At 43.9% G+C, this 18,881-nt stretch overlaps 1 protein-coding gene across 1 annotated transcript in view; it reads left to right on the top strand.

Moving 5' to 3' along the window:
* EPHA6 (EPH receptor A6) overlaps window positions 1-8,742 on the top strand; it is a 983,829-nt gene extending 975,087 nt beyond the window's left edge. Inside the window, exons 16-17 of the mRNA XM_044284497.1 lie at window positions 3,967-4,116; window positions 4,938-8,742. Of these exons, the coding sequence (XP_044140432.1) occupies window positions 3,967-4,116; window positions 4,938-5,052 (265 nt within the window). The 3' untranslated portion in view covers window positions 5,053-8,742. The remainder of the gene's footprint in view (window positions 1-3,966; window positions 4,117-4,937) is intronic.
* The last annotated feature ends 10,139 nt before the right edge of the window (window positions 8,743-18,881 follow it).

Below are 18,881 nucleotides of genomic sequence, written 5' to 3'. Positions count from 1 at the left end.
CCGAATTATGAGTTACAGAATACTCTTTTGGTCCCCAAGGAATTAGACTCCAAGAGGGGGAAGGTCATTAGGATTATTTCCACTTTTGATGCTGAGAATCGGAGGGAGAGGGATATAATTGAGAAGTTTTGGCCAATACTCTGAATGGATCTAGGTGTGGCTGATGCTATACTACCATATCCAAGTATCACATTCAGGCGTGGTAGATGTCTACGTGACCGTTTGGTCCACAGCCACTTTTCACATGCGGTTCAAACTGGGACATGGTTGGACAGGAAGCCACTGGGCATGTTCCGGTGTGGGACATGCTCGGCCTGTCGTTATGTTAAAAACTCAAAGGTTAATGTTAGTTACACCATAATGTTAGTTACACCATAAGGGGCTTTGTCAGTTGTAGGAGCAAAGGGGTAGTATACCTCTGTCAGTGCTCCTGTCCCTTGGATTATGTGGAGAAAACATTCAGAGAACTTCGCAGCCGTATTCTTGAACACATAAATGACATCAAGAAAATGAACAACACTCCAGTGGCTAACCACATGTGGGAATGTCACAATGGAGATCTTGGGTCATTATCTTTTTCGGCATTAGAAGTGATAAGGTCTTCCCCCAGGAAAGGTGACTGGGACCGGAGAATCCTCCAAAAAGAAAAGGAGTGGATTTATAGGTTCCGGTCACAGTCACCTGGTGGATTGAATGAGAGACTTTTCCTGCTATATTTGATGGTTGCTTTTTATTTGTATGTGAAAAGCTTCACCTTCAGTTGAACAGGACATTACATTGACGCAAGAAGCGCCAATTTTTTGTTATTTAAACTGTCTTATATCTGACGGTTAAGCGTGTATTTTATTTATCTACAACTCTGTAGTGCTGTATTTTGCCAGGGGATGGGTCTCTTATCTCAATCATTATATTACTAGTAGTATAGTTGAGTAATCCTCCCTATGGGTCTTGTCTTGGTGCAGCCATATACATATCTAGCTGCATTAAGCATTATAGAAGGTGCACCTGTTTTGCTATCTAAACTATTGTGCCACTACTATTTTGCCCCAAATTACCTCATTATGGTGGTCTTGTGCTGTCCCCCCCATCTCATACTATGGTGGAGGGTCGTATTTTGCAGGGAGGACATTGTTCAAAAGACCACTTACATCTCCAGAGATGTAGGGACCGCACCAAGACTGCATCCTCTGGTGCGCTTGGTTACTAGGATGTGTGCGTTCCATGATCGCGACACGTGGAGCGCATGGCCATATTGCTTCCCACATGAACGTGCGTTCCACTGCGGACCTAGGTGGAACGCACGGCCATCTTCTTATCGATCATTTGCCAGTCTTTTTATGCTTTGATGTATCGGTTTTCTTTGGTTATCTTGTATACTGCAACCTATTGCCATACTGATGCTGGTAGTCACCTGATGAACCTTTGATTATCTATGAGGGGATAGAGCTATTTGGGATATTGTTTGCTGTGTCAAGAAAGCGATAGGGCTGTATAAGGACAGGTCAGTCTAGGAACGTGGACGGAGTGCACCTACCATCAAGGTGCATCTCTGGGCTGAGCAATTTCCATAAGGGCAAGAATAGGGATAGTTAGACCCCTTTATCTTTTGTTTTTATTTGTACAAGATTGTACCTATTCTGGCTATTGTACATTATATTGGAAGTTTCTGGGTCATCGTTTGAGAGGTTAGCCCAGGAATCTGGACTAAGTGCACTTATCATTGAGTTGCATCTCCGGGCCTAGTTGTTTATTATGGGCAAGAACAGGAACGGTTATATTCTATATTCTCTGTCCTTGTTTGCATAATTTTTTCTGTATTTCTCTGTCCTTGTTTGCATAATTTTGTCTGTATTTCTCTGACCATCCATTGTTTTGACAGCTTTTTTTCGTACTACGATTATCAGGATCCTGATTGGACCAAATATTTTTTTTTGCAACTCTATAGAATAAAGGTTAAGTTTTAGAAGTTGCCCTCAGTGATAATTGTTTTGCAATAGCAACTGCTTTTGGAATATTTGTGTACTCAGTGATTGTGCTTGCTTCTCATCAGTACGGAGTAGGATTCAGGCTGGCTGAGTGTGATGTCTTGGATGCAGCTTAGGTAGACTGGTCTCTTTAAGGAGAGCTAGTACCCCATCTAATATGGTAGAACTAGAAAAGTTCTCCATAAAAATCTCATGTAGACCACAGAACATTTTAGTTATCTTCCCTCACTTGAGGGAAGTATTAGCCCAAGCCTAAGACTTTTCGGGCTAGAAGATGCTAGAGGTCCAGGATAGCGCTTATGTATCATGTGCAAGTGACGATCACTCTGTTCCTCCTAGAAACTGTATGTAAAAACATGCAAAGTACAGACTTCTTGTCTTACAGATACTTTCTTTACATGCAAGTATCGAGCAAACATGTTCTGACCACATGCCAATGCAATGTTTCTGGGGACCATCCCCAAGTACGTGCATGCTTGAGAAAGGGGGCAGTCCACCGAAATGTTGCACTAGAATGTGGTCACGCCCGATCCACCTTTAACAGCACCCTCTAGAATTGTTTTTTTTTTTATTTATGGTCTCATGGAACTGTGCACCATTCACAAATCTAGTGATATGGCATATTGCATTGTGGTCCCTTAATAAAGACCCAGTACAAGGCCATGAAACAAGTAGTTGGGGATTTTTTTTTTAAGATTTCCTCTAATACTGTACAGAGATTCCTCAACTTACAATATTGATACTTCCAGTGTGACCATTGTCATATGAAAACATTTTAACATGAGACCATAATTCTATGGAAATCTAGTAACTGGCTCTAATTCTCCCAAAATGTCAACCTAAAATAAGAATATAGAGTAAAGGGAAAAAAAAGCAGATTATTAATACGGATTAAGCAAAGCCTTAAAGGAGTTTTTCAGGCTTTTAATATTGATGACCTATCCTCAGGTCCAACACCCCCGCCAATCAGTAGTATGCAAGTGCATGCGTGCCATCTCCTGTCTCTCTTCCAGCTTGCCATAGACATAGCAGCAGCGAGCAGGAAGAGAGACATGAGGCGGCATGCAAGCACGGCGCGTGCCTTCTCTTCATACAGCTAATTGGCTGGGTTGCTGGGTTGTCGGTGGATATCAATATTAAAAGCCTGGAAAACCTCTTTAAGGTCCTTTTACCATGCTCAACTGAGCAGACCATTGTCGGGAAGGAAGCATTCCTTCTCGACAATCGTCTACTCTTCAGTAAAGGAGACGGCTCCATTTACAAGCAGTGATCTCCTCCACAGTATGGGGGGAGAAATCACTAATGCCATCGCTCACTCCCATACAGAATAACTGTTTCCCGGCAGCAGAGACTGTTTAAACGATAAATTGGGTGACCGCACTAATGATCTTATTACCCAATGAACAAAAATGTTGTTCATTCATCGGGTAATCAGTGGCATCTTTACAGCGGCAGTGGATCGCTAACGAATGTTTCTACTAATGCTTGTTAGCTATTATCTGCTCAATGCTCTGGCAATGTGTAAAGGTACCTTTACATTTAGCAGAATGATGTAAATCACTTACTGTGTAGAGGACAGGAGCTTCTTCAGGCTCCTGTATAGTACACAGTGTACTAAAGAATAGCATGGAGACGTCCTCAGCTGGCGTCCAACCTGGAACTGACAGAGACGGAATATAGTACGTATATCACTCTACTGCACAGCTATTTTACCAGTAAAGCAGACAAAATGGCTTACTGTTACAAGTGCTAAAGCTGCCAATGGGATCCCCCCCCCCAAAAAAAAAAAAAATTATATATAAATACATCTCAATCGGCAACATGAGCATAGCCTAAGAGATACCGATGCAAACATTTTGCAGCACACAAATAGAAAAATAATTTTAGAAATTATGGCTTGATATATAGTGAAGCAGTCTGTTCTACACTATGGTTTTCCTATCAAGTATTGTAACTAAACTATTTTTTCTCTTTTATGCAGCATGCCAGAATCACCGGGGGACACACCAGAATATCACTTCTTTGTCACAGTCACAGAGTGGTTAGATTCTATAAAGATGGGTCAGTACGCTAGTAACTTCATGGCGGCTGGGTTCACAACGTTGGACTTGGTTTGCAGAATGAGCATTGAGTAAGTAACTTCGACAACAAACAGAAAAGTGTTTTCTGCATCTCAATAAATAGCTCCCAACATGCATACAAGAGCAATATAAGGCACTTACTAATTGCAATTTGACAGCTGAAGTGCCCCCTTCTATGGTTTCACTTCAGTCTTCTTATTGTCAGGGAATATGGCCACTGCACTAGCTGTACTTGCACACTGCAGGGAACATTTTCTGCATCTGTGGTGGCTGGGATCGCGTTAGCGCACATAAGGACGCATGCGCTCCCACTCCTGTCCCGACCACCTTACCTCTGAATGTAAGGTTTCTGTAGTACATCTCTGGAGCGTGCAGGGTAGCCCTGGAGCTGTACTACATTGCTCCTGTCCTAGCCACACTGATGCTTCTAATGAAAATACTTTAATAGAGGCACAATTATATAATGAAATGATCAGCCACATTCAGCAGTCCTGCCATACAGACAATGCCTGAAAAAAAATGCAACCTGAGAGATCAAACTTTTGGCAGACAACAGTTTGCTATCATTGATCATAAATGATGGCATATAAATTCTCAACCCTAGCCAGCCAAAATTATCAACAGCTTTAAAAGTTTGACGACCTGTCCTCAGGATAGGTTATCAGTATCTGATTGGCGAAGGTCCGACTTCTGGCACCCCCAACGATCAGCTGCTTGAAGAGACAGCAGGCTGAGATACCAGGAGTCGGACTCCCACCAGTCCTTTAAACTTGCAGTAAATACAGTCCCAATTGCAGTTCATGGATAAAATTATACACAAATCTCATTTTTCAGGGATGACTCTCAGTAATGCACATTTCTTTTCCCGTAGTGACATCAGAAGGATTGGTGTGACGCTCATTGGACACCAGAGAAGAATAGTGAGCAGCATACAGACTTTACGATTACAATTGATGCATATACAAGAAAAGGGATTTCATGTATGAAAATAGTTGAAGCAACTGTTTTGTGCCTCAGTATTTCTTTAACGGAAGAGATTCTTATTCCTCATCATGGATTCTCGCTCTCTAAACTACCGGACTCTTGTGAAGAGAAAGAGAGGGAGATCTCAACACTTCCAGACTGAAGTTTTTGAAAACTTTAAATAGATATGTCTTCAAGTTACGGACAAGTAGAATCCTGGGCCCCACTGCAAGACTCCTGGCAACTGATGAATGACTACGCATGGGTGTAAAACGTTGTGCGGCATCTGATCATGAACTCAACGGCGGTCGCATCAACTCTAGCTTCCTTCTCATGTAGCAAGATGGTGGTATCAGTCTAACCTACCGACTGCTGTGGTTTTGTAATCTTGTAGCTAATATAAATTGTGTATATTAAAATAAAAGAGAATACAGAAAATATAGAAAGAACATGTTAGATGAATTTTGGATGTAGTGCTTTCAATGTACCTGTTAAAGAGGTTGTCTGGTTTAGAAAAATCAGTCAAGTAATAGGAACATTGAGTTAATATGGAAGGTCTCCCGTTCAGGTCTCTAATCTATTATCCAGAGCAGAGGGAAGCTATAACGAGCATCTCTGGGTCTGGAGGACCTAGCAAGTCTATGAATTACAATGGAACATATGTAATGGTTAATTTTCCCTGCGGTGGTGCTGTAGGGAAATTTAACACCTACTGCCAGGTTGGCCCAAAGATTAGAGCTGATCACTAAATGTCCCAACAACAAGACAGCTTATGATTAGCTTACGGTCAGGAGACCCTTCTAACAAAAAGGCACCACCGAAAGTAGACAACCTCTTTAATGTCACACAATGAAGGCAGCCAATTTGAGGACCAGATAATATGGCGAATTGACATTACTGAAGCAAGAGGCACTTTATTTACATCTAAGTGATGTCACTAGTTCCCGATGAATGCACAAGGAGGAAACGGGTCAACATCAAATGGCTGCCCCCGTTGTGTGTAGGTCATGGGTGCAATGTGGATATCCAAAACTGTAGCTGCTAATGTTTTTTTTTTTTTTCCTTATTTTTGGAGAGTAATAGATATATCTACAATGGTTTGATATAGTGAGCTTGTGTGTATGGATATTTGAGGTAATAACGAAGTGTACTTCCTGAGGCCCAGGATTGCATTGTCCATGTAATCGATGCTCTATATTCTTGTACTTTTACAGTTTAGAATCGAAAAAAAGAAATCTTTGTCTTCTAGTGTTTTTACTTCATCTATGCCTCAGAAATACTTTCCATAAAAAAGATGCAAGAGAGCTTTGCTAGTCTCATGAGCAGCCAGGACGTGGACCTACCTGTCCGATGTTTTCTAGAGAATATATAAAAGCACATGGTCAAATATACAATAGGACATAGATTATATATAAATGTTTCAGTACTCCACGTCTTTCATGGTTCAGTATGGGTATCATAAAGATCTGTTTAGTTGGTCAGTACCACTTTCTTTTCCTTCCTCATGTATAGTGGCATATAGTGCCTTTTACAGGGTCTGTCATATTAACATAGGATTGCTGCTTTTTGAAAGACCCAATAAAAGTTCTCTTCAAGGTTAATTCAAAGTTACTACTTGATATCTTATTTCTGTATTTCTTCAACCAATACGAGTGGTACACACTATGGTCAGCCCACAACGCCCAAGTACAGAGCCACTGAGATAGCCACAGAAAATATAAAATCATTATCCATAGACATCTGGATCAGAATTGTAACCGTGCAGGAATACGAAGGATGTTTAGTTTATGTTTATATTGTATTTTGCATTCTGTATTTCAAATTAGGTCTAGAATTTCATGAACCTTGAAGCCAGACTTGTATTGTACATGAGTACACATGGCAATGGGGATCCGGGGTAGAGTCTATAATGGATAAAGAGTCCTGGCCTAAGACCTCTCTAACATAAAAGGGTTTTTTGGATCTAAAGTATCTGTGGCACTTCCAACAGATAAACATAAGTGATACTTACAAGGCCCCAACTGTTGAGAGAAGGATTGGCCAGCTTGAATGGAAAAGTTGTGGCCCTTCCATGCAGCTCTTGAAATTTAAAAGTAACCCATCAACAGCTTTATGCTGCCCAAACCACAGACAGCTTTTTTTATAGTTTTAAAAATGACTTTGGCGCGGAGAGAGATGCAGCTTTCCACCAGGAGAAGCTGAAGGAGAACTGCCTAGCAGACACATCTCCCTATATGTAGCTCTTCTTAAAACTATGGAGGTCATTAACTAAGTGATATACGCCAGTTTTCTGGGGTATACCCGTCACAGATCTGCGACTTTTCCTCGCTCATGCCTCAGGTCCAAAAAAAGGGGCATAGCATGGGTGGGAAAAGGGACCGGTCGGCATGCCTGTATCTTTTATCATTTTCTATGCCAGTTATAGGCATAGAAAATGGTCTAAATTTAGGCTGGCTTACATTTTTACTGGTGCCTCTTCATAACTTTGGTGGTTCCACCTCCAGCGCACAGGGTTATTAAGACCGGCGTCTATAATGCCGCTCTTAATAAATGACCCCCCATGTTTTTTATGAAGCACTGTTAAATTAGGTACCCTGTCAGGATTTCATGCTGGCCATCTTTTATGCAGCAGGAAACTGCTGAGAGTTTCCCTCTAAAGGAGTTATCTTGGATTTTACTATTTTTTAGCCAATTCACAGGATAGCCCATTAATATCTAATTGGTAGAGGTCTACACCCCCGCCCATCAGCTGCTTCAGGGTAGCTCCAGTGTTGGAACAGCTCCGTCCATTGTGTAGTGAACAGAGCTGGTAACTGCAGCACTGCTCTCGGTGACCAACTCCAACCACTACACAATGGACAGAGCCGTATAGTGCCGTTGCCGGTGCTACCCAAAAAACAGCGGATTGACAGGGTTGCGGAGTGTTGGACCCTTGAAATTCACATATTGATGGCCTATATTGAGGATAGCTTATCCATAGCAAAATCCTGGAGAACCCCATTAAGTTTATGGAAGGAAGGAGGTAACATTGAAGGCCCCATCTTAGTGTGTTGTACAATCACTTTCTTGGTTCAGTGGCATACCCACCATATAGACAGACCACGAGAATGCTATACAGCCCGTGGAGCCGGGGGGTCTTGAACTGAACTGCTTCCCCAGCCTACTGTTGCACAGCCTAAACAATTGCCTGAGGCCGCCACTAGGGGGGCTTATTAAATACATATTTTTAAAGCCCTCATTGCTAGATGAGTATTGCTGCATGCATTAATGCCAGAAAGCATAAGGATACTCGCAAGATCCTATTATAGAGTCAACGGGGATCTGGCAGTGTCTGACTATGTCAGATACGGTCACTCCAGTAGTCGGACTACTGGATTACTTTAGCGGAGATGTGAATGTTCGCAGGGAAGGCTCCAGAGTTGTGGATTATCTGTCCATTTAACAGAATACAGGTACCATGTAATGTTTTATTTTAAAGCATACCTAAACCTCCACCCAAAGGATGGAAGCTGTAGCGACACTCCTCAGAGCGTTACGCATTTTCCGCTTCCATCTGCTTCTGCAGCATGCGGAGTATGGATCCTATATATACTTTGTATAGATCTGTACTCTGACAATTGCTGCTGCACCTTCCATGTTGCGCAAAGGTTTTGGTACCCACTAAATTAAAAGGTCAGAGCTTATTACAGATCTGAGTTGCACAAATCCTTAAAGCAACCTTCCGATTCACAATAAAAATTTCACAATAAAGGAAAAATGTTAAGTTAAAATTTGTGGTGCTTTCCTTTATAAAGCCTCATTCACACGTCAGTTTTCCCCGGACATGTGCTGTACGCGCTCTCCACGGACAGCACACGTACCCATTCGTTATAATGTGTGTATTCACACATCAGTTTTTTTACCACGGTCCATTGGTCCGTGTTTTTTTTAGCACGTAAGCATGCTCTATTTTGTCCGTGTTCACAGATACATTAGGCCCCTTTCACACGAGCGAGTTTTCCGCGTGGGTGCAATGCGTGACACGAACGCATAGCACCCGCACTGAATCCTGACCCATTCATTTTAATGGGTCTGTGCACATGAGCATTTTTATTTTTCACGCATCAGTTCTGCGTTCCGTGAAAAACGCAGCATGTTCTATATTCTGCGTTTTTCACGCAGCCCTGGCCCCATTGAAGTGAATGGGGCTTCAGTGAAAAACGCATTGCATCCGCAAGCAAGTGCAGGTGCGATGCGTTTTTCACTGATGGTTGCTGAGAGATGATGTTTGTAAACCTTCAGTTTTTTATCACGCGCGTGAAAAAACGCATCAAAACGTATTGCACCCACGCGGAAAAAAACTGAACGCAATCACAGACAAAACTGACTGAACTTGTTAGCAAAATGGTGCAAGTTTCACTGAACGCACCCTGAACGCATCCGGACCTAATCCGTCACGGTCGTGTGAAAGGGGCCTTATACTATGGGTCAGTGAAAACCACGGATGCAACATGGATGCCACCCGTGTTTCCCAGATCATTAGGAAGAGATGCTTTGAAAAATATTTTTCAGCTGCACAGTGTCCGTGAAACACAGGTGACACACGGACAGCAGAAAAAACACAAACACGGATCCTTCGCGGACATCTTCACGGATGTATTACCGACCACCTTTTCATGGATTTAAGCATGGAGACGGACATGTGAATGAGACTTGAATCTTTCTGATGCAGTTCCTCTGAGTTCCAGTCTTCTCTTAAAGGGGTTGTGCCAAATGATTATTTATTTATTTTACTTATGGTATATGGCGCTGACATATTTTGTTTTTCATATTTTCAAGTGATCCCCTATCCATAGAAATCCGTGGGCATCTATGTGTGCCTGTGATTTCATATGGAGGCATTTTTTTGCATATTCATACAGAACTATGGTGATAAAAGTGCCATTACTATTATACACATTTTATGGGCCATGAAGATTTGCAGGATATTTCACATACTTATATATCCATTTTCTGCATACTGCTGGAATTTTAGTTAGTGGCTATCTTTCTTCCATTCTACCGTATATACTCTGAGCATTTGGTATACTACTGGATATACTGTCATTGTGGCTGTACTGGGGCGTTTGTGAGCTGGCACTCCACGATAAAACTGACTATGCATTCCTGGAAATATTGTGCAATAGTCTATCGACAGGGTCTACTTATGGACATTTAACTCTTTTATACCATGCTTATATTGAGTTGCATGTAGACAATGGGTCAGGTGGTCAATTGTTCAGAATTATGCATCATATTAAACTTCCTGTTTGCTATACCGTTTACAAGATGTGCATGTGTATATACAATATATACATATTCACTACACTCAATAAATTCTGTGTCCAGTTTTCATACCGGCTAATGGTCTGCTATTATGTCTTATTCCACAAAAATCTAAGGATTAATAATGGTAGTGGTGTGCGTGTCCGTCCGCATGGTGCAAGTCACAAATTCTGAGTATCTGGCTGAGATAGGTTGAGCAGGTTAAGATATTTTCATTAACGGCATTCCAACTTGTAAATTCCGAATTGTTTGCATTTCTAAGGAGATATTAGTTCAAGTGAAGTTCAGCCTTTGGAGCCAAAACTACATCAATAGCAATCTCCTAATATAATGGTAATCTTGGACGTATTCCATTCAGCTGCAGACGTGTTCAATCACTCTAAATGCCCTGCCGCCTTGCAGGTTATTGGATGCCTGTGCAGTAGATGGAGTCATTTTGATATGAACATTATATTAACTAATTGCCGTATATTGTAGGGATCTGCGTGTGTGAACAGGGCTGGCGGAGACAGACTTCACTTGACTTAGCAGTTTTAAAGTCCACTTCATTGTATCCAGCAGAATACAGGACAGGCAAGTTGTACAGTCACTAGAGTGAAGCCATAGCACCAAAAATAAACACAAATCACAAAATCGAAGACCTTGCCTGTCTGGGCACTTACTAAACAGTATCCCTACCTCAGCTAGGTACAAGTCACAAGGAGATCAGGCTTTCAGAAGAGATAGGTCTACCAGCTTCAAGGCTCTGACCCAGACTGACAGCCTGAGGCCTCTATTTATTCCCCAGTAACGCTCCCAGTGACTACACCTGAGAACACCGAACACCTCAGGCTAGGGTGAATAGCTGTACTGGAGTGGGGTGGAATGGCAGGTACCTCTATCAATCCTACCCCGTGGCGTAACTAAAGTGTTATGGGCCCCGTTGCAAACTTTGGATTGCCCCCCCCCCCCCCCCCAATTTATACAAAGAGGCGGCAAATTTGTTTACATTAAGCCCAATGCTGTCCTAATTAATAAAATCTGGTCCTACCTCATCCAGGGTGTCGCTGGCGTTGGCGTAACGTCCACTGGATCCAGAACAAGGTCCCTGTGGTGATAGAGAGAAAAAGAATAATCACATAAGGAAGGGATGGTGACTGCCCCTGTGAAATCACCAGCAGGTGGCGCTGTGCTGACCTTTAAGACTGAGCCATTCCAATGTATAGCAGGGTAATCTAGGACATTTCCCCTAAGTGCTACCACACAGTACTAATGCCCACATTGTGGCCCCTCACAGTAATGAAGCTCACCTTGTGGCCCCTTCACAATAGTTATGTCCTCCTTGTGGCCCCTCACAGCAGTTATGCCCAGATATGTGTCCCCTCACAGTAGTTATACAAGATATGTTCCTTATTCACAGTAGTTATGCCCAGATATGTGCCCCTCTCACAGTAGATATGCCCAGATATGTGCCCCCTCACAGTAGTAATGCCCAGATATGTGCCTCCTCACACTAGTTATGGCCAGATATGTGCCCCCTCCCATAGTAATGTCCAGATATGTGCCCCCTCACAGTAGTTATGGCCAGATATGTGTCCCCTCACAGTAGATATGCCAGATATGTGCTACCTCACAGTGGTTATGGCGAGATATGTGCCCCCTCACAATGGTTATGGCTAGATATGTACCCTCTCACAGTGGTTATGCCAGATATATGCCCCCTCACAGTAGTTATGCCCAGTTATGTTCCTCTCATAGTTATGCCCACATATATGCCCCTCACAGTAGTTATTCCCACATATGTGCCCCCTCACAGTAGTTATGCCAGATTAGGTGCCCCCTCAAAGTAGTTATGGCAGATTAGGTGCCCCCTCAGTAAAATTGCCCACTTTTGGGCCCCCCACTCTTGAAAAAAAAAAAAAAACACATACTTACCTTCCTCCCTGATGACGCACTCCCACACTCACATCGTGCTGCTGGCTGTGCTGAAGGCTGATTCCCAGGCTTTCACCGCTGCTCCCACAGACAGCAGCTCGATGTGCGGCCTGCAGGGGGAGTGCCAGAGCTCAGAAGAAAAGTGAAGCAGGGAACGGAGAGGGCTACCTGCTTCACTCTGGAGATGACAGCCCGGCAGTGACAAGAACTGCCAGGTGAGTATGCACCCTTCCCCCCCCCCCCCCCCCCCCCACTTGCCTCTGAGCCCGGGACACATAATATACATGTTTGAAGAGTGCTGTGACGAGGCCCTGCATTGTCACTGTACTTCATGCCGGGCCCCGTCAGAATGCTCCAATTACGTGTGAGCACAGCAGGCCCCCTCCCCTCACCGGGCCCGGTCACGGTCACACATCCGTGTGCATTTCGTATTTTGCGGAACGGAACAGCTGGCCACTAATAGAACAGTTCTATCCTCGTCCGTAATGCGGACAATAGGACATGATCTATTTTTTTTTGTGAAACGGAATGCACAAGGAGTACCTTCAGTTTTTTTTTTTTGCGGACCCATTGAAATAAATAGTTCCGTACACGCAAAAAAAAGTAATGGACACGGAATGAAAATACGTTCATGTGCAAGAGGCCTTAAAGAGAACCTATCACCAAAACATGCAGTGCGATCTGCAGGCAGCGTATTATAGAGCAAGAGGAGCTGAGCAGAGTGATATATGGTATTGTGGGAAATGATTCAGGAAACATAGAAACTCCCCTTGAGCTGCCAGCTTGATATAAATCTAGCAGAGCAATGAATGTGGAGATCTCTGGATCCATGTGAGGTACGGGGCTGGTTCTAGTTTTGTTAGAAAGAGACTGCCATGTACTATATGATGTCTGACTTTCATTATATACATTAGTCATGCATTTGTATACAAATACAGAGAATGCTATCAGTCACTGATAACACCTCCCCTGTGGTACAACTGAAGTCAGAAAAAGCTGAGATATAAATGTATAAATTACAAGTTTTGCTGAATCTTTACCCACAAAACAATGCATCTATCAGCTCGGCTACTCCTGCTCTATTGCATGTTGGAGTCCATTGACTATAACAAGCTCTGTCATGGTGTCCATGACTTTTCCAGAAAAATAAATTTGATGGATTCTGGAAAGAAGGCTTCTAATGGAACCACTGTTGCAGATGAACAGAGCCTTAAAGGGGTTATGCATATTTTTATTTTATTTTTTGCAAACCCTAACCTTTGTTGGGCAGACCTGTCAAGAGATGTGTGCTTACTTGCTTCCTGATGTTCCTTCTCTCTCTAGCCTCCACTGCTCCGCTCGGGTCCTTAAATGTAAACTGCCAGTTTGACGATGCTGCAGCAGTGACCTGCTTTCCTTATGTTAAATGACCATTTAACATGATACAAAGGCAGCAGGTCACCACTGCAGCCAGCGATTGGCTGCAGTGGCATCAAACTGGAAGTTTACATCCAGTGACCTGAGCGGAACAGCGGAGGCCAGAGAGCACAGAAGCCAGTGTTGGGAAGTAGGTAAGTATGCTTCCCTTCGCAGGTCTTTCCTATACCTTCCCCCCAAACATGCACAACTTCTTTCAAGGGGTTTCTATAATATTACACGTTATGGCCTATAAACAGGATAAGCCATCAATATGTGATCGGCAGGGGTTTAACAGGAGCAGGCTCGCACTGGCCCACCGGGGAGGCGGGGGATTCCTCGGTAGGTCCCCAGTCTCCTGCGGCCGGAGATAAGGAGGAGTAATTATTTATTTTGTTTCTCAGGAAAGATAATTATTGTAGCCACAAGTTGGCAGTATCGCACAGTTATGCAGCCTCCTACTGGTGTAAATTGTACAAGAGGCCCCACGGTATCTTCTAAGTTTCCCGGGCTGCTGGCAGTGAAGGAGGAGAGAAAATGTCTGGCCATCCTCCTGCCCTCCCTGCTGTCAGAAAACTGTGGTTGCTGGAGAAAAAGACTCCTCTGCAGTGCTGGGCTGATTTCTCAGGTGTGTGACAGTAGTGAGTTGTAGGAGACTGTAAGGGGGGAAATAGGGGATTTGTTTATAGTAGACTCAGATCTGTGTATGTGTGCTGCTCAGAGTGGCATTGGGGGGACTCTGCCTTAGGTCCCCCTAATGCCTCTGCATTAATGCCACAGCTCCAGATGCACCCCAATGCCCTCACTCTAAATGCACCCCTAATATTGCCTCTTCTCCAGTTGCAACCCCTAATGCCTTTGCTCCAGGATCACCACTATTACCCTTTCTCAGGCGACCCTAATGCCTCTGCTTTAGGTGCACCCCCATAAATGCCCCAGCTCCAGATACCCCCACTCTAAATGCACCGCTAATATTGCCTCTTCTCCAGTTACCCCTGCTCCAGGATCCCCACTATTACCCTGCCTCAGGTGACCTTAATGCCTCTGTTTCAGTTATGACCCTCTGTTTGTGCCCTTTGCTCACATTGCTTCTCTAGCACCTTTGCTTGGGCTTTGTTAAAGGTTGTGACCTGCAAAAGGGGTTGGACTTATGACTGAAAAACTCTGCACAGTGCGTCACATTCTCCAGGATTGACACGTATGGTTTACATGGCGGTATACTCCGTATTTACAGGCACCACTGCTGCCATGTAAAGAAATACTGGTGGTAGAGTGGTGGAGGATTTAAAAGGGTTGTCCAGGTTTTCAAGTTATCCTCTCCACATCATAGGGCTATATGATTAGTGGGGTCCGATTCTGCGACCTCCACTGATCCCAGGAACGGGTCCTGTTCCCCCTTTTAGATGATGTGGCAGGCCATATATATGCCCTACTGCTCCATTTATTCTCTTTGGGACCACTGGAAATAGCCAGCGCTGTACTCTGCCATCTGCAGCGACCGCATAGAGAATGGATGGAGAGGCAGGGCATATGCTCGACCTGCCACTCAATCAAGAAGGGGGATCAGTGGGGCCTCCAGCGTTCAGACCCCCACGGATCACTTAGTTATCCCCGATCCTGTGGATAGAATATAACTAGAAAAAGGGACGCAGGTCCTTTAACAGGCGAGCATTTCTAGTAACATAGTACATAAGGCCGAAAAAAGACATTTGTCCATCCAGTTCGGCCTGTCATCCTGCAAGTTGATCCAGAGGAAGGCAAAAAAAAAAATGAGAGGTAGAAGCCAATTTTCCCCACTTTAGGGGAATAAAAAATTCCTTCCCGACTCCAATCAGGCAATCAGAATAAATCCCTGGATCAACGACCCCTCTCTAGTAGCTATAGCCTGTAATATTATTACACTCCAGAAATACATCCAGGCCCCTCTTGAATTCCTTTATTGTACTCACCATCACCACCTCCTCAGGCAGAGGGTTCCATAGTCTCACTGCTCTTACCATAAAGAATCCTCTTCTATGTTTGTGTACAAACCTTCTTTCCTCCAGACGCAGAGGATGTCCCCTCGTCACAGTCACAGTCCTGGGGATAAATAGCTGATGGGAGAGATCTCTGTACTGACCCCTGATATATTTATACATAGTAATTAGATCTCCCCTCAGTCGTGTTTTTTCTAAAGTGAATAACCCTAATGTTGATAATCTTTCAGAGAACTGTAGTTGCCCCATTCCAGTTATTACTTTAGTTGCCCTCCTCTGGACCCTCTCCAGCTCTGCTATGTCTGCCTTGTTCACAGGAGCCCAGAACTGTACACAGTAATCCATGTGTGGTATGACTAGGGATTTGTAAAGTAGTAGGACTATGTTCTCATCATGGGCATCTATTCCCCTTTTGATGCAACCCATTATCTTATTCTATTTTAGTTTGACACATATTTTGGGCCAGATTTTAATTTTTTTTATTTTTTTTATTTTTTTTATTTTTTTTACACCCAAAGAAAACCTTTAAAGGATAGGGACTGTGAAAAGGTCCAACAGCTATGACACAACAGGTTATAAGGGTCTGATTGATAAGGGTCTGACTTCTGGGACCCCCATGATCAAGGGAACGTGGTCTTAAGACCTTTGTGTACATAGATTGGTGGTAATGTAATTGAATATCTCAGGACTGTAGAACACTTTGCGATGCTCGGGTGCTCTACAGAGCACCCGAGCACAATGGAAGTCAATGGTAGTAACCAAGCATTAAACCAGGCACCCCCTGCTCTAAAGAGGGAAGGGTGCCGGGTCCCACTAAGGTCTATGCAGAAGATAAAGTTGAATGATAAACTATGTCAGAAAAATCTCATAGTAGTTTGTCATGTAGTAAGTATTCCTATACAGCAGAAGTATCATTTCATATTTCAGTGCAGGTTAACTGTAGCTGTATAGTGTAGTGGTTAAAGTTCTTTGCTCTAATGTAGAAGGTTGTGAGTTCAAATTTTAGTAGCTTTTAGTAATTGTAAAAAATTTATGGCACAAAATAAACGTGTAATTACTAATATATATTAAATTTAGCCTCTATTTCTGAAAAGTTTCTGCCAGGATTTGAATTCCCAACCTTTATCACGATCGGCGTAACTGTCACATACGTGACACGGAGGGAGGAAAAGAGGGAGGCCCTGCCCTAGTGAGAGGGAAGGTGGTGACCCCTGACTCACCTTGCGGCTGGCGCCTGGCTGCCCTGTCGTCCCTAGACGGGTTCCTCACCCGTACGCCGATCACGTGCCTAAAACCCTGGCTTTCCCTAGGATGAGCCCTAGATAGTGAACAGGGCGGTGGGAACACTAGTCCGCACCACTAGCTCTAAAGGAAAACACCAAGGGGAGGACAGACAATACAAACTAAACATATAATCCCAGGTGGGCAACAACAGGAGACAACAAAAGCCCAACAGGGATCCGGAGGGTAGCACTCTGGAACAACAACCAGATTCTCAGCTCCAGTGGGTCAGCATAGATGTCCAGGCAGGAAGCTCTATAACTGGCAACAAGAGAAGTGTGAGAGGAGAATATAAGGAGTTTGGGAGTGGCAGACAAGAAACAGCTGAGGAGGAGAAGCTACGGATCCCTGAGTGAGACAAAAAGCATAGCAAGGCAAACACAGAAAACAAACACTAAGAAACACCGTGATCTTTAGACATAGAGCGCGCAGCCACCCGCTGCGACTTCCTGACCCCGGGTATAACGGAGTCAGACGTGGCTCTTGACACCCTCGTGACAGTACCCCCCATTTCACGAGGGGCCTCCGGACACTCAGAACCAGGTCTCTCCGGATGAGAGACATGGAAAGCCTGAATCAACCTGTTGGCGTTTACCTCTGACGCTGGAACCCACATTCTTTCCTCGGGACCGTAACCCCTCCAATGCACCAGATACTGAAGAGAGCGGCGGACCCGACGAGAATCAACAATTCTGGATATTTGAAACTCCAGATTACCATCCACAACAACAGGAGGAGGTGGCAGCGGTGATGGTTCTAGAGGTGGAACATACTTCTTGAGCAACGACTTATGGAAGACGTTATGGATCTTAAAAGTCTGAGGTAGCTCCAGGCGAAAAGCCACAGGGTTAATGACGGCTACAATTTTATAAGGACCAATGAACCTAGGACCCAGTTTCCAAGAGGGAACCTTCAACTTAATATTCCTAGTAGACAACCACACATAGTCATTCACTCCTAGGTCCGGACCTGGCGACCGTTTCTTATCGGCCATGCATTTGTATTTACCACTCATATTTTTCAAGTTAGCTTGCACCTTCTGCCATACCGATGAAAGAGATGAAGAAAACCGTTCCTCTTCGGGAACCCCAGAAGACCCCCCCTCTTTGAAAGTACAAAATTGGGGATGAAAACCGTATGCACCAAGAAATGGTGACTTGCCAGTGGATTCCTGACGGCGATTATTTATGGCAAACTCGGCTAACGGTAAATATGATGACCACACCTCTTGGTTTTCAGACGCAAAACACCTTAAATATGTTTCTAGGTTTTGGTTGGTACGCTCAGTCTGTCCATTCGACTGAGGATGGAAAGCTGAGGAAAAGGATAAGTGTACCCCTAAACGGGTACAAAAAGCTTTCCAAAACTTAGAAATAAACTGGGTTCCCCGATCCGAAACCACATCGGAAGGGACCCCGTGAAGCTTCACGATTTCACTGATAAACACCTGAGCAAGAGTCTTAGCATTAGGAAGTGCGGGTAGCGCAATAAAGTGTACCATTTTGCTAAACCTGTCTACTACTACCAAGATAACTGTTTTACCCGCAGACAAAGGTAAGTCAGTGATGAAATCCATTGATAGATGTGTCCATGGTCTATTGGGGATGAAAAGTGGCAATAAAGACCCTGCTGGACGTGTATGAGAGACTTTCGCACGTGCACAAGTAGAACAAGTAGACACGAAATCTATTACATCCTGACGCAACCTTGGCCACCAAAAACGACGAGACAATAGCTCCAAGGTTGCTTTACTACCCGGGTGCCCAGCAAGTGCCGAATTATGATGTTCCTTCAATAACTCAAGACGCAGGTTTAACGGTAAAAACAATTTCTCTGAGGGGCAAGAGGCCGGGGCGTCCCCCTGGGCCTCTAACACCTTTCCCTCTAGAACAGATTGTACAGCAGAGACAACCACTCCTCTTTGTAAAATAGGTACCGGATCACTAACATTACCCCCTCCAGGGAAACTACGAGACAATGCG

Source organism: Bufo gargarizans, chromosome 3 (genome assembly GCF_014858855.1).
Source record: "Bufo gargarizans isolate SCDJY-AF-19 chromosome 3, ASM1485885v1, whole genome shotgun sequence".
NCBI lineage: Eukaryota > Metazoa > Chordata > Amphibia > Anura > Bufonidae > Bufo > Bufo gargarizans.
The sequence above is the reverse complement of the archived record's forward strand: the minus strand, read 5'-3'. Positions and strand labels throughout refer to the sequence as shown.